This window comes from Aulonocara sp. 'chitande type north' Nkhata Bay, linkage group LG16 (genome assembly GCF_057382095.1).
Source record: "Aulonocara sp. 'chitande type north' Nkhata Bay isolate Kocher_YH1m ecotype deep benthic linkage group LG16, A_spYH_male_GT1.1, whole genome shotgun sequence".
Lineage (NCBI taxonomy): Eukaryota > Metazoa > Chordata > Actinopteri > Cichliformes > Cichlidae > Aulonocara > Aulonocara sp. 'chitande type north' Nkhata Bay.
In genome coordinates this window covers 22,426,247-22,440,149 of record NC_141359.1, presented here as the reverse complement: position 1 = coordinate 22,440,149, position 13,903 = coordinate 22,426,247, and the positions used below count along the sequence as shown (strand labels likewise).

The 13,903-nt window shown below is 38.6% G+C and overlaps 1 protein-coding gene across 6 annotated transcripts in view; it reads right to left on the bottom strand.

The window, feature by feature from the left end:
* Nucleotides 1-1,074: 1,074 nt before the first annotated feature.
* Nucleotides 1,075-13,903, bottom strand: part of LOC147311495 (uncharacterized) — a 30,073-nt gene continuing 17,244 nt past the window's right edge. For 4 of the 6 annotated variants that reach the window (XM_086266435.1, XM_086266438.1, XM_086266432.1 and 1 more), the window contains 4 exons: nucleotides 13,730-13,894; nucleotides 12,887-13,087; nucleotides 6,614-6,778; nucleotides 1,075-3,160 (listed from right to left, as the gene is read on the bottom strand). In XM_086266435.1, the coding sequence (XP_086122561.1) occupies nucleotides 2,940-3,160; nucleotides 6,614-6,778; nucleotides 12,887-13,087; nucleotides 13,730-13,894 (752 nt within the window). In that variant the 3' untranslated portion in view covers nucleotides 1,075-2,939. The remainder of the gene's footprint in view (nucleotides 3,161-6,613; nucleotides 6,779-12,886; nucleotides 13,088-13,729; nucleotides 13,895-13,903) is intronic. The other 2 variants (XM_086266434.1, XM_086266433.1) reach the window with 2 other exon arrangements.

The window sequence follows — 13,903 nt, the reverse complement described above, 5'->3', positions numbered from 1 at the left end:
GACTCAGAGGTTAAACTAATCATGAATGACTTTCTCACATGGCCCACGCAGTGCCCTTAGAAATCTACACCAGCTTGTCATCCAGCGGTGGGTCGAACCTGCCTTTCATGTATTTGCATCACTGAGCGGTTTAGATGGCCTGATGGTTATGCTTCTCGTGTCACTGACCTGCTCCTCGCTGAATTCACCGTTAGCTATGCAGTCCTTTATTTCCATGGAGTGATGAAACTGTCTATTTCACTGATAAGCTGTGAAAGACATCCTTTCAACATCAGTCTGGATTCATGTAGATCTTCACAATGGATTTATGCAACACTTCACAGGTACACTACCCTGAACTCAACCACACATCTGAATGTTTGAATGTTTAAAAAATGACATTAAATACATTTCTGAAAATCAATATTTCATTGTTGTATGTTTCTCAGTTTGTTTTCCTGCCTTTAGAGAAACAAATGTCCTTCAATCATCTCAATACTGAAGTCTAAAAAAGAATAATTTCTCAGAAAAAATCAGCTGATGGCTTAATGTAACAGCTGATAAACACTGCCACCTATTGACAGAACAATAGTTTTACAATTTATATCAACTGATGCAATACATGAGGGTAGATTATATATCTGCAGTCTTAACTCGACAAACACGGAAGGAATTTTTTTTTTAAGTTTACTTCACTCAGGTTATGTCAATAGACATGTATAGCACATTTACATCAAAGTCAGATACTGCTGTAGTATCTTTTTGTGAAAAACTGAAAGAAACGTAACAAAGTTAATACAAAAAGAGCAGAGCAAGAAAACCAAAATGCCACAGCACCATTCTAACTTAATTTACAATTAATTAATGAAAGATAGCAATTATATCATAAGTTAATAGAAATTTCAGTTGTTATTGCAAAAGTGTTTTAAAAAATTGCATAAAAATACTCTAAAGAACCTTTTAAACGTAGATATGATGCAGACAAATTGCCATTATGACTTTATTTTCTTACAGATATGCATAACAAATACCCTTTTTCTTTCATTAATTTAATTTAATCTTGTCACAGTAAAACTGTACTGTATAAGATTGTGATGAATGAAATTTCCCCTTAACACATACACATAAAGCTAGAGCTTTTAAAATACTATTGAACATACTGTATCATCATCATCATTTTTAAAAGAATATATTTACATGTAGTTGTCAAACAAACACATTCACTAACTAGAAGTGCCAAGATACACAAGAATACATTATTTCATGTAATTTCTGTTGCATAATTTCAGACCAGCCCTCTGCAGTGGTCTGTAAGATGACTAACTCTGTGGTATTTTTAGAAGCTGTTTTGTTAGCATAATAGTATTTGCTGATTTATAGGAGCTCTTTGATATCTTATCTACTTTGAAAAAACAAAATGAATGGTGACCTCCGGTCTTAAGTCTCTGATATAATTGTCTGCTTTTGTTTTCAGTGTCTCCTACCGTTAATCTGTCTGTTTTTCTGGCCTCGCTGAGCAAATAATGTCATGGTCCGCGGCCTGGCGTCTGAGGTGCTGATGGGATGCCCACTCCCGTGGGCGTGGCCGCTGACTCCACACCTGCATCCCATCCCAGGCGATCGCCAGGTGGACCATTTAATCCTGCCCAGCCTGCTGCTCCACGCCAGTCCGTAATCGTCCTTCAGCGATCACTGCTCGGCGTGTTTTGAGTCACCAGCCTGTCCACCTGCCTGTCCAGAATTTGGATCACGATCAACCCCAGCCGCCTCGCCCTTTCTGGAGCTTCTCCCCACGGACCCTCACCCCTCCCTCCGGTTCCCTTGGCCCCGCTATCATCGTAAGACGCGTACACTACCTCCCCTCGTATGCTGCCGGTTTACCCGCACCCCAATAATCCTTTTTTCTTTTTCTGTTTCAGCCTCCCACGGTCCCGCTCTCGGCGTTTCCTGCGCGATTCTTCTCCCAGTCCCTCGGTTTCTCTGGTTCCGTGCGTTTTCTCCCTTCTACTCTCCCGGGACACTCTCAGTTATAATAAAGTTTATTTTTTCTCTCGTACCGCTGTGTGTGTGTTCTGCTCCTGGGTCCAGCTTGTGTGTTGAACTTCGGTTCTTGACAAATAATTGTTTGCCTTTGTTCTGACTCAGACTGAAGGACATCTACACTCTTTTCAGCTGTAGACTGGATCTTTACAAAGATTTTACAATTTCAGTTTTGAGATCTGTTTCCTTCTGAACTACAATCAATAGGTTCACTTCTTTTCTGAAAGCCTTTCCACTATAGCCTTTCATCATGGCTTTTCCTGTCTGTTTTTTTCTTATTCTAGGCCACACGGTGGACTTTACTATTATTCTTTGTGGTTTCACCTTTGTTTGCCTCACCTGTGTGTTTTATGCCTGTGTTTTATGCCTGGATTACATGTAAATGTACCCTGTGGATGAAAGATCCAATCTAATAACATTTAGCAGGCACACACTCACTCACTGTAAAGGAATCTCATATACACAAATGGAAGCACTCACTTGAATGAGAAAAAAAATCATTGTTTACTCTTTTTACATGTATGTGGGGTGAATGTAGCACTGTAAGTTCAGTCTGTTTGAAAGCTCAACTGAACCGAGAGAGAAAAAGGCTAACATTTGTGAAAAGACAGTACTTTTGAGAAAATTGTATGTAAATGACACAATGCTACTGGGCTGCATGTGCTGCATCAGAATCTTTAGAAAGGCGTTCATTAGTTTAGCCTTTTTTTAATGATCGGGCTCTGTTGCTACAGGGTTACAGTTACTATTGCCTTGTCCCGAGGCAGAATTCTTTGCTTTCATCACCTCTACCACCTGATATGATCAGAAACTTCTTGCTGATTGTCCTCTCCCAAGCGTGTAGCTTTTTGTGCTCATTTCTCTCTAGTATTCAGATAAGGAATGGTAGATAACTCTTCTTTCCCATTTATGACAGTAGATTAATTTCCTTCCCCCGAGCCTGATGACTTTCCAACAATTTCCTTATTAGGTTGTCCAGTAGCCTGTTCTTTGTTGGAGCCATCCACATTTTCCCCAGCATCATTTTTAGATGCCATCGTTGGAGAAGCTGGGGCCAAAGATGAAAGCGGCTCTGCAGCTGACAGAGAGGCATTATTTTCAGGAGCAGACATTTGGTCGTCATCTGCTTTTTTCACCAAGTCTGAAATAAACAGTAGAAAGATTAAAAAAAGAATGTGCGCTAGTCTGTTAATAACTTGTAGTCAAAGACACCAGTATAGCTCAGTTCGTTGAGCAGCTGACCCATATACCAAAGAGGTACTGCAGGGGCCTGGCTTTGATTCTGACCTGGGACATTTGTCATTCTATCAGCACTCTGACCCTCCTTTCCTCTCTGATCTGTACCTGTTATAAAATAAATCTTTAACAGGGAAAAATACTTTACAGTTAAAATAAACTAGTCCTATTCACTGGATGTTTAATCAAAATGGTCATAGCCAAAAAAAACAGTTTTCAAGAAAGCCACAGACTGCATTAAAATAGTTAATCAAAATAAATGTCAACTGAATTTAGCGCATATTCAAAGTTGTAATGTGTATATAAACTAGAATTCGTAGATAGAAAGAAAATACTGAACTGTTAAGTATAAACAATAAAAGACAGTGATGCTGCCACATACTTTGTACTTTGTATCATGACACAAATACAACTGACCCTACACTAAACCATAAACTCTACAGGTTAACAATAAATGCTCCTCCCGTTGGTTACTTGCATTGATTTACTCGGTACGGCTGCTCTAATAAAGTGAAAGTGTTTGAAATAAGTGCTTCACAGTGCAAGAAAGCACAGAGAAATCATGAAAGAAACATAAATTTGATAGCAAATTGATTTTGAAAAACTTATTTATCGGTTTGTTTTTTATTGTTATTTTTTAGGCTTCTTTATTTTTGTCCAGTTGATTATAATGTTATGTATACTGTGATCAACTTTGATGGCCATAGTGAGAAGTGACATTAGGTACAGAAAAACTTTAGTTCAGTTTCTGTTTAATAATTAGCAATAAACAAATGGCCCTTTTTAAAACATGCATAATCTTCAGTAAAATGAGTAGAAACAAAAGGATTTCTGTATTGTTTTTTTTTCACATTTCTTCCTGACAATTAAAGCTCTTCCAACATCATCCAAAAATATCTTTGTGTGATTTTAAAGGGAAAAAAATATGTCACATTGATAAAATCTGCATAATTTTACTTTAAATTATTTTAAATTATTCAAAAATACTCAAAATACAAAAAGCACACTAAACAACAGTGAATCATTTTGTCTGTTAGAGAAACAGTCAAATATTTGGCACACTAACCCTAAACACCAAATTATATTTCATGTTCAAAAACTTGTCAGCTTTTGTCTTGCTAACTAATTTTTTTCCTGTGACTATTCTGAATCTAGCTTTCATGGTATACTTTCAAATAGGGATGGGTACCGCGGTTCTGACATAAACGGTAGTAACCAGACCGAAAAGCAGCAAACATTTCGGTGCTTTATTTCGGTGTTTTTTTTTTTCCTGAGCTGTGATACACTTTAGATTCTAGCCAATCATTTTATGTTTCCAAGGATAGTAGGCGGGGCCAGGTACGTACGTTCTTTTAGAGCAGAGCTACAGATTAAAAATGACCAAGGCAAAGCGGTCAAAAGTCTGGCTGTACTTCACAGCAAAATATGCAAACTCAGCAGCCTGCAACAAGTGCTTTAAGCTGATACTGTGATACTGTCAAAGGAGGTAACACCTCGAATCCGATGAAACACCTGGCGACGCATAGGGCTGGGCGATATATCGAGTTTTTTTAAAAAATATCGATATATTTTTATACGAGATATAAGATGTGACCATATCCTTTATATCAATATATACGTTATAATTATAGTTGTGGAGCCACAAGTTTGCCTCTCTTTCGTCCACTTTTGTCTTTACGCAACGTTACTCCACCTCGCCTCTCCTTCACTGAACACAACTCCCCCTCCTCCCTCATAGCTTCACCTGCAGGCAGCGACAAGATGAACACTGCAAATCTCCGTTAACGAGTTACTGCGCATTCCTCCGTGCGTGGGGCTGGACGGCGTCAACATGCTAACGAGCTAACCACGCTAACGCCATGCAGCCCACAGGGGCTGCACAGCCTAAAATCCTTTCATTTTCTCAAAAGTTGACAGCGCGCCTTATGTATGAATTCTGGTTGTGCTTGATGACCGCGAACCGATTTTATGTGGAACACGGCGCTCAGCAATCTGTCAAAAAATGTTTTAGTACGACTTTGGTAAGCTACGGGGCTGCACCGCTTGATGGACTGTCGGAGCGGCTACCGAGGAGCCTCACGTAGTAATACGCACTGTGCTTCAACGTAATATTACCGTATTGTGTGTGTATAATGACCATAAATGTCACCTGTTAACAAGAGACATGGTTACAAAGAGGATTTCAAACTCAAGGCTGTCAGTCACGCAGTAGAAGTTGGGAACAGAGCAGCTGTGAAATCTGCCTATGTTATTATGCTCAGCGTCTTTTAGTTTACATTTTGACTGCACAATTGTGAGCTTTTTGTTATGGACAAAAACAACATACTACTTTTATTTATGGAGCATTATTTTTAATAAATGCTCATAATTTATTTTTGAGTAGTTTTTTTTCATGTACATCTATGCTTTATGTTAATAAAAGTGCCTGTGTGACATCTGGGACACAGCTTTGACTAAGAACTCTCTTTTTGTTCTTACTTTATGGCTTTAAAAAAATATCGAGATATATATCTTATATCGCCATCTAGCTAAAAAATATCGAGATATGAATTTTGGGTCATATCGCCCAGCCCTAGCGACGCATAGCGTTTTTTTTAAAAGCCCAGAAATGCGCCGTATGATAGCTTGCTGCGAGACCTCACACCGAGCACATCTACTGCGGGTGGGTTGCCTGTTATCGGACTCGGAGTTAGCAACATCCCCCAAAAACACGAAGAGGAGAGTCCTGGCCCCTAGCCCTACCAGTGTAGCAGAAATGATGACGGATGATGATGGCAGCAGCAGCCGTTCTTCTCTGCGTGAGTAGCTTAATGTTGTTCGTGTGTAATTTACGTTGAGTAGGCTAACCACTTATTAAATTAATGCTTGTAAGGTGAACTAGCAAACATCATCATAGCTACATGCGGCTGTCTTCTTGTTTGATGGCAGATACTCCCTTCACCCTGGCCAAAAAGGCTAAAATGACCAAAGAAAAAGTGGAAAACAGTTAAACATGAGAGGTTTTTGGACAAAGTTTGTGTTTTTTCCATTGTTTAAGCACTGCTTCCAGCCAAGAGTAATGCCATAAATCCCCTATAGCTGCAGAAAAGGCTAACATTGTTATCTTTTTACAAAAAAACAGCTGACTATGAGAGGTTTTTGGACAAATTTTGTGTTCTCCATTCTTTAAGCACCGGTTTAAGCACCGTTTAAGCACTGGCACCGTTTCAAAAGTAACGGTTTGGCACCGGTATCGGATAAAACCTAAACGATACCCATCCCTGTGAATTTAAAAGGACAAAAATATGTTATATGGATAAAAGGTAAAAAAAATTCCTGTGACTATTCTGAATCTAGCTTTCATGGTATACTTTCAAACCTGGATTTTTAGGAGCAGTGGATGATTGCAGACCAGATTCTGTGGCCCCACTGTGTTCTTCTTCTCTGGCTGGATTTATATTAGCTTGTCCTTTTCTGATTTTAAAAGACTTTACAGGCACAACAGGCTTAACTTTTTTGGGCTCATCTTTGTTGTTTTCCACACCTGAGACAGAAAAAGGAAAAATATTGCTTCAGCAAGAAGCTGCCTTGGGAGTTAGTAGGTGGTAGTGCTGCTAAGTTAGTTTGGTTAATGACGTTTTAGGTTAATGTATGCATGCTCACAATGTTTAATCTTTTCCATGTTCACTATTATAACTTTTCATCTGCTAATTAGGACCAAACTTGAAGCTTAGGTTGCTGGTGATGAAAAGCTTGTTTCTTGACGTACTTTAAAAATATAGTTTAGACATGAAGCCACAAGTTTATACAAAATTCCAGCAGTCACCAAATGCTAGAAGGAAACTATCAACATTAAAGAAATGAAACCAGTAAGTGCCAAAAATGCAGTACGTTACACTGCTGCAGTACTTTAGGGTGACTCCATGAACAACTCAATCCCCACAGATCAGTGTTACATTTAACACTTTAACCAGTGCCGTAGCTCCGCAAACGCACATAACGCACACTGCATAGGGCACCAAATGGCCGGTAGGGCACCAAAAAAATCAGGGTCGTAAAAAAAAAAAGTAAACCATATTAATACTATAAATATCATATGCATTAATATGGTTAAACAATACAAAAGCAACATAAAACAATTTTCCCGAGAAAAGGGGTGAATCTGCTTTGTGCCCTGTCTCCAGTCTCCTCCTGGTGCCCCCCCACTCCCAGTGGTCTGTTCTATAATTGGTAAACACCTGTTTGAACATGGCCTCGAAACGGCAACAGGAGTCGGGAGCGGAGAAAAGAAAGAAGAAGAGGAAGCGTGATGAAACTCAGGCGTCGCTTGCCGGTAAGGCAATGTTTAAATAATAATAATAAAAAAAGTTCATTATTGTAGCCCTTGCTTGCACGCTCATGTCCGTCAACTCTGTGATAGCTCCTGTTAGCAGTGTTCATACTGTGTTAACAAATGTTGCAAATGATTGATGTTGGGTAGTTTGTTTACGTTGTGGATATGAATATAGAATGGACTACTAAAAGCAACTCATCATGGTCACTCAATTGACGGTTTTCAGATAACGTTAGCAATCGTGACTCACGATTGCTAACGTTATCGTGATTCGTGAGACTAGCATTTCCCTCCTCAGGTTGCTAGCTGGCTAACGTCATGCATGCTACTGATTAACCTTAACTTTGGGATAGGTCAGTGATGCAGTCAAGTATTATTATCAGATTAGACAAGATTACTTTGTATGTTGCTGCATTTCAGGATATCTATAAAGACGCATATCTTATTTATGCCATTGACGTCTGAACACATAAATAGTTCTCGTCTTTCTTTAGGTTCATAGATCAAGGGCGACATCTGTTGGTGAAACTGTAATATGAAACCTATATCTTCCAGTAATATAGATTTCCTACTTGCGCATTTATATCAAATTATGTACAGCATGTTTATATTGCCATTTGCCATTATGAAAATCTATACATGTAAAATATAGTTAGTAATTTTTAAATGTACCAGTGACTTACTTAATTTATTAGTCTTATAATGCAATCTTTCGTAGGCCTACTGTAGATTCAAAATTGTATTTCTGTAAAATCCCTGAATATTTTCTCTTGTATGCAGGGTCAATGCTTAAATATGTTCAAGGAGGATCTCAAGGACAGGATGAACCATCCAGTAGTAGTGCCATCCCTGGACATCAACCACCAGCCATTGTAGACCCTGCAACAATCCCTAGCCAAGAAGAACAAGAACCATCAACCACCAGTTCAGGTACAGTTCCATACACAAGTACCACTGAGAGTCCTGTCACTGAGAGACTATCAGAAAGTGACACTGTGGAGACATGTGTGCCCCCTTCAACCGATCCTGCTCTTTGGCCAGCTCACATTGTAGATGCTGATCGTGTTGAAATTGTGCGGAGAGGTCCTTTTAATGTCAGCTCTGATTTTAATTTTCCAAAGGGGCCTGATGGAAGAGCATTTCACACTAGCCTTAAGTTCAAAATTCTTCCCAATGGAGAAAAGGTTCACTGGAGCTGGTTAGTGTACTCACCGCAGAACAATGCTGTGTTCTGCTTTGCATGTAAGCTTTTCAGTGTGAAGGATATAAAGCTGAGTACAGAGGGCTTCAGTGACTGGTCGAACATCAACATCCGTTTGAGGGGTCATGAGTGTAGCCAAGACCACATACAGTGCATGCTTAAGTGGAGAGAACTGGACACACGGCTAAAGAAAAGCATGGCAATAGATCAACAGGAGTTGACCTTACTAGAGGCAGAAAGGAAAAAGTGGCGAGAGATTCTCAAACGATTACTCTCAATAACTCTCTCACTGGCTTCCAGAAATTTGTCTTTTATGAGCCGGACAATGGCAACTTCTTGAAGGAAGTAGAGCTTATGGCAACATATGACCTTGTAATGGCAAATCACTTGGCCAACATAAAAGATGAAGGTTCCCACACACATTACCTCAGCCCTGAGACACAGAACGAACTAATTCAGATTATCTCTTCAGAAACATTCCGCGCCATTGTGAAGCAAATCCAGTTGGCAAAATACTTCTCCATCATTCTTGACTGTACTCCAGATGTGAGTCACACTGAACAAATGTCAGTCATAGTACGCATTGTTTGTTTCCAAGCACAACCAGATATTAAAGAATACTTTCTTGGCTATATAAATGTGGAGCAAACAACTGGCCTTAACCTGTCCAATGTTGTCCTTGACAAGTTGAAGGAGCTTGGCATTCCATTTGAAAACTGTCGAGGACAGGCCTATGACAATGGGGCCAACATGAAGGGGAAGAAGCAAGGTGTTCAGGCCAGACTGCTACAATTAAACCCGAGAGCATTGTTTGTGCCTTGTGGAGCTCACACGATGAATCTGGTCATAGCTGATGCTGCCAAGTCCTCTCCAGATGCAACTGGCTACTTTGGGTATTTGCAGAAGTTGTTCAATTTCTTTTCCAGTGCCACCCAGCGATGGGCCATTTTAACAAAACATGTGAAATTGACACTTAAATCTTGGAGTGACGTTAGATGGGAAAGCAGGCTTCAAAGTGTAACTGCTGTCCGGAGTCAGACAAAAGAAGTGAGGGATGCTCTCCTGGAGGCCAGAGAAGCTGTAAGTGATGCAGTCGCAAAGGTGGAGGCTCAAGTGCTTGCTGAGGAAGTAGCCTCATTTCGATTTTTGATTTGCTCCATCGTGTGGTGTGAACTTCTTACAATCACAAACCAGGTGAACAAGTTACTACAGTCCAGCTCCATGCAGCTCGATGTTGCTGTCAGGCTCATTGACACTGCCAAAAGTAACCTCTCTAAATACAGACAGTCTGGGTTTGATGAGGCTGTGTCAGCTGCCAAAGAACTCTGTGAGGCCCTGAACATAGAACCACAGTTGAAGGAGAAAAGGCTCAGGAGCACAAAAAGGCAGTTTGCATATGAAGCTGTTGATGAGCCCCTCCATGATGCCCTTAAAAAGCTTGAGGTCACATTTTTCAATTGTGTTGTGGACTCTGCTTTAATCTCCCTACAGGAGAGGTTTGAGACCATGAATCAAGTGAAGGAGAAATATGGAGTGCTGCTTGATTTCAGCAAAGTGAATGGGATGTCCAAGGAGGATTTAAAAAACACTGCACTGAAGTACAGAAGACACTGACAGATAAGGGAGTAGCTGACATTGATGGACCTGAGATGATGCAGGAAATCATCAACCTTCCTCAGCTGCCACCACAGACGTCTGCTTTGGAAATGCTGTCATTTTTACATGACAATCAGCTTCAAGAGGTATATCCCAATCTGTGGATTGCTCTGCGTATTGCACTGACCCTGCCTGTCACAGTTGCCTCTGCTGAGCGAAGCTTTTCAAAGCTCAAACTCATTAAAACGTACCTGCGTTCATCAATGGGGCAGGAACGTTTAAGTGGTCTGGCTGTTATCAGCATCAATGGTGACGTGGCTCAGAAGCTATCATATGATGAACTTATAGCTGATTTTGCAACCAGAAAATGCAGGCGTGTGCCTCTCTAGGCCCTAGAGAGGCACACGCCTGCATTTTCTGGTTGTCAGAGTATGCCCTAGAGTCTAGGGCATACTCTGACAACGAATTGTAAAAATGTTTAACATAGTTACTTAAGGAATGTGGCTTTTGTGTTCAAATTCTTATTTTTCTTATTTAAGTTTCTTATTTAAATTCTATTGTGAAACTATTTGTAAATATATTAATAATAATACTATTATATTATATATATTATTTTTTTATAAAAAAAATTACACATTATTGCCAGGCTCTTTGTTCTTGTTCCAATGTTCAATTTTTGTTTCAGTATTTATTTGTAACAGTATTTTTAACCTCCTTTAACCTTATTTATTTGTTTAACTGTCATGTTTGTTGTTATTTAATTAAACAAATTCCACTGAGAAATTCAAAAGTATTAATGGTTTTTTTTTTTTTTTTCAGTGGCGGGGGGGGGGGGGGGGGGGGGGCACCATAAAGCATTTGTGCTTAGGGCACCCAAATGGCTAGCAACGGCCCTGACTTTAACTATGATTTAGATTTAGTGTGATTTAGGCATTTCAGTTATTTCTGTTTTAGTCTATTTTTAGTTGACTGAAAATCTAAAGATTCACTTGACTAAAATATATAGTTTAAAGGTTTGTTTTGTTTTTACCCGTTTTTGAACTGTGACAAATGTGTCCTTTGTTTATTGCATTTTCATGAGAAACAAGAAACATGGGAGCTAGTTGTGCTGTACCATTTGCCAGGGGCAGATCAAATGCTGATCATTCTAACTGCATTACTTCTAAACTGGTCCCACCTTTCTACACAACTTAATTAGTTCTCATTGGACCACGTTTCTACAGATCTTTTTTGTCATTGACAAAAAATGTCAGTATCATTATCATCATTTTATTTCCCATGCATTCAGTTTTATTTAGTTAACATCTTGTTTTTGTCAGAAAATCAAAGGTGGCTGATAAAAATAAAATGACAATGATTTATTTACAAAATTAACATCTGCACAGACCCTGATAATAAAGTGGTGACCGTCTTTATAGCTACTGGTTAAAATTTTATGAAGCTTAAAGTCATACATCATTTGATGTGAGGTCACTTTACATGACAGGTAGGTGCTACCAGGCCTCGTCTCTTGAACTTGTTTGTGGTGTTGACGGCTTTTGGAGCATTTTGGTAAATGACTTGTTTGTGGTAACTACACAACCGGATCATCAGCGGTCTCAGCTCTAGTTTTTGTGTGTGTTCTAACATTTTACACTTTATTTAGGACCAAATAGCAAACATGTGACAGGCAAAGTGTACATGTATGAATATATATAGGACCATGCTTCAAAATATCAACCACATAATTTATTGTCTTAATATGTCATGACATATTAAGACAATAAATTGTCATAACATGGTGACAGGCCCAGCCATTAAACCACTTGTCAGTCAACTGTCTAATTACTTTTGAACCTCTGAAAATGGAGGTGTATGTTTTAAAAAACTTACTGAAATTCTTAAACAGTAATGCAATATATTTATCCAACCCTTTAAATTAAAGCTGGATGTTTGCATTTAAATCACATCTTGATTGTTTGACTTAACTTTCACTGTGGTGATATGCAGAGGAAAAAATTGCAAAATAATATTTCATGGGCCCAAAAAATAAACTTATGCACCTGAGTGTTTCTTCATACTATTTACTGATTTAAGACAAATACTGTCTGATGCCATCTTCTAAAATGTACATTTTTCTTTACTCTGTTCAATCCTATTAAAGAGCTAATTTTATATTCTCTATGCTTCACTGGATTTAATGTCAAAAAATGTATGTTTGTCTGCCTCTAATATGTTGTCTGTCTGTCTGGATCTTTGCCTATTCTGTCCTGATCTTTTGTATGAGGGACTGTATGTATAATATCAGAGGAGTATTGAAAGGTACTGGTGTTGAATAGTTTTGACATTATGGCGCTCCAAGACTACAGACTATATAAAGGCAGTTTCACTTATCTCTTTCTTCCTGGACACCTACACCATCTTATTCACTGTTTTCTTTAGATACATGTTTGCTCATTATTTTCATGAAGTCTTTTTCAAAGTGCGACTCTTTCTGTACCAGAAAAACAAAAAAAAGCAATTTATAGCTGTTGTTTCTGCACCTGTTTGATCAGGAACGGTCGGTGGATCTTCCTTCTTTGTCTTGTCATCTGATTCCTTTTCTTTTTCTTCTGTGACCTGTTCTGAGCTGACATCTTCCCCAACAACAGGTGGCTTGTTGATCGAAGATGAACTTGGCTGGTTAGCTGAAGAACCATTTTCAGTAGAACCCTTTGGTTCCTCATCTTCCTGTTGCTCTGATCCTGAAACAAACGGGGGAAAAAAGTTTAAAAAATCCACTAGTCTGCTAAAAGATGGTAGTAGGGTTAAATAGTTTGGAGGGAAACTTGGTTTATTCTAAACCAGTCTTTCTCCAGTGAGGTGTAAAAATGGGTCAGGAAAACGAAGAAGCCATTTCCCAATAAATATATTAAAATAAACCAAGTAAAGTAATTTTTAAAGACATGTTTTCCTTCTAAACTAGGAAATGTTATTGTAATCATCAAAGGATGACGACTGGTTCAAAGAGTAACAAAATCTTTTCAATGCTGGTTTTCAAATTCTTTTTTAGATAACAAAAAGACATTTTCCACTGTCACCCAAATTATATACAATGCTCCAGACGTCATGATGTTGTAGATGTTAATTAATATTAATAAGAATTCTATAATATAATATATAGAATTATTATAGAATATATAATATAATCTTTGGTAAAATGAAGAGTAACAAAAAGATTTCTGTATTGTTTTTTTCACATTTCTTCCTGACAATTAAAGCTCTTCCAACGTCATCCAAAATATCTATGTGTGAATTTAAAAGGACAAAAATATGTTATATGGATAAAAGGTAAAAAAATTTCCTGTGACTATTCTGAATCTAGCTTTCATGGTATACTTTCAAACCTGGATTTTTAGGAGCAGTGGATGATTGCAGACCAGATTCTGTGGCCCCACTGTGTTCTTCTTCTCTGGCTGGATTTATATTAGCTTGTCCTTTTCTGATTTTAAAAGACTTTACAGGCACAACAGGCTTAACCTTTTTGGGCTCATCTTTGTTGTTTTCCACACCTGAGACAG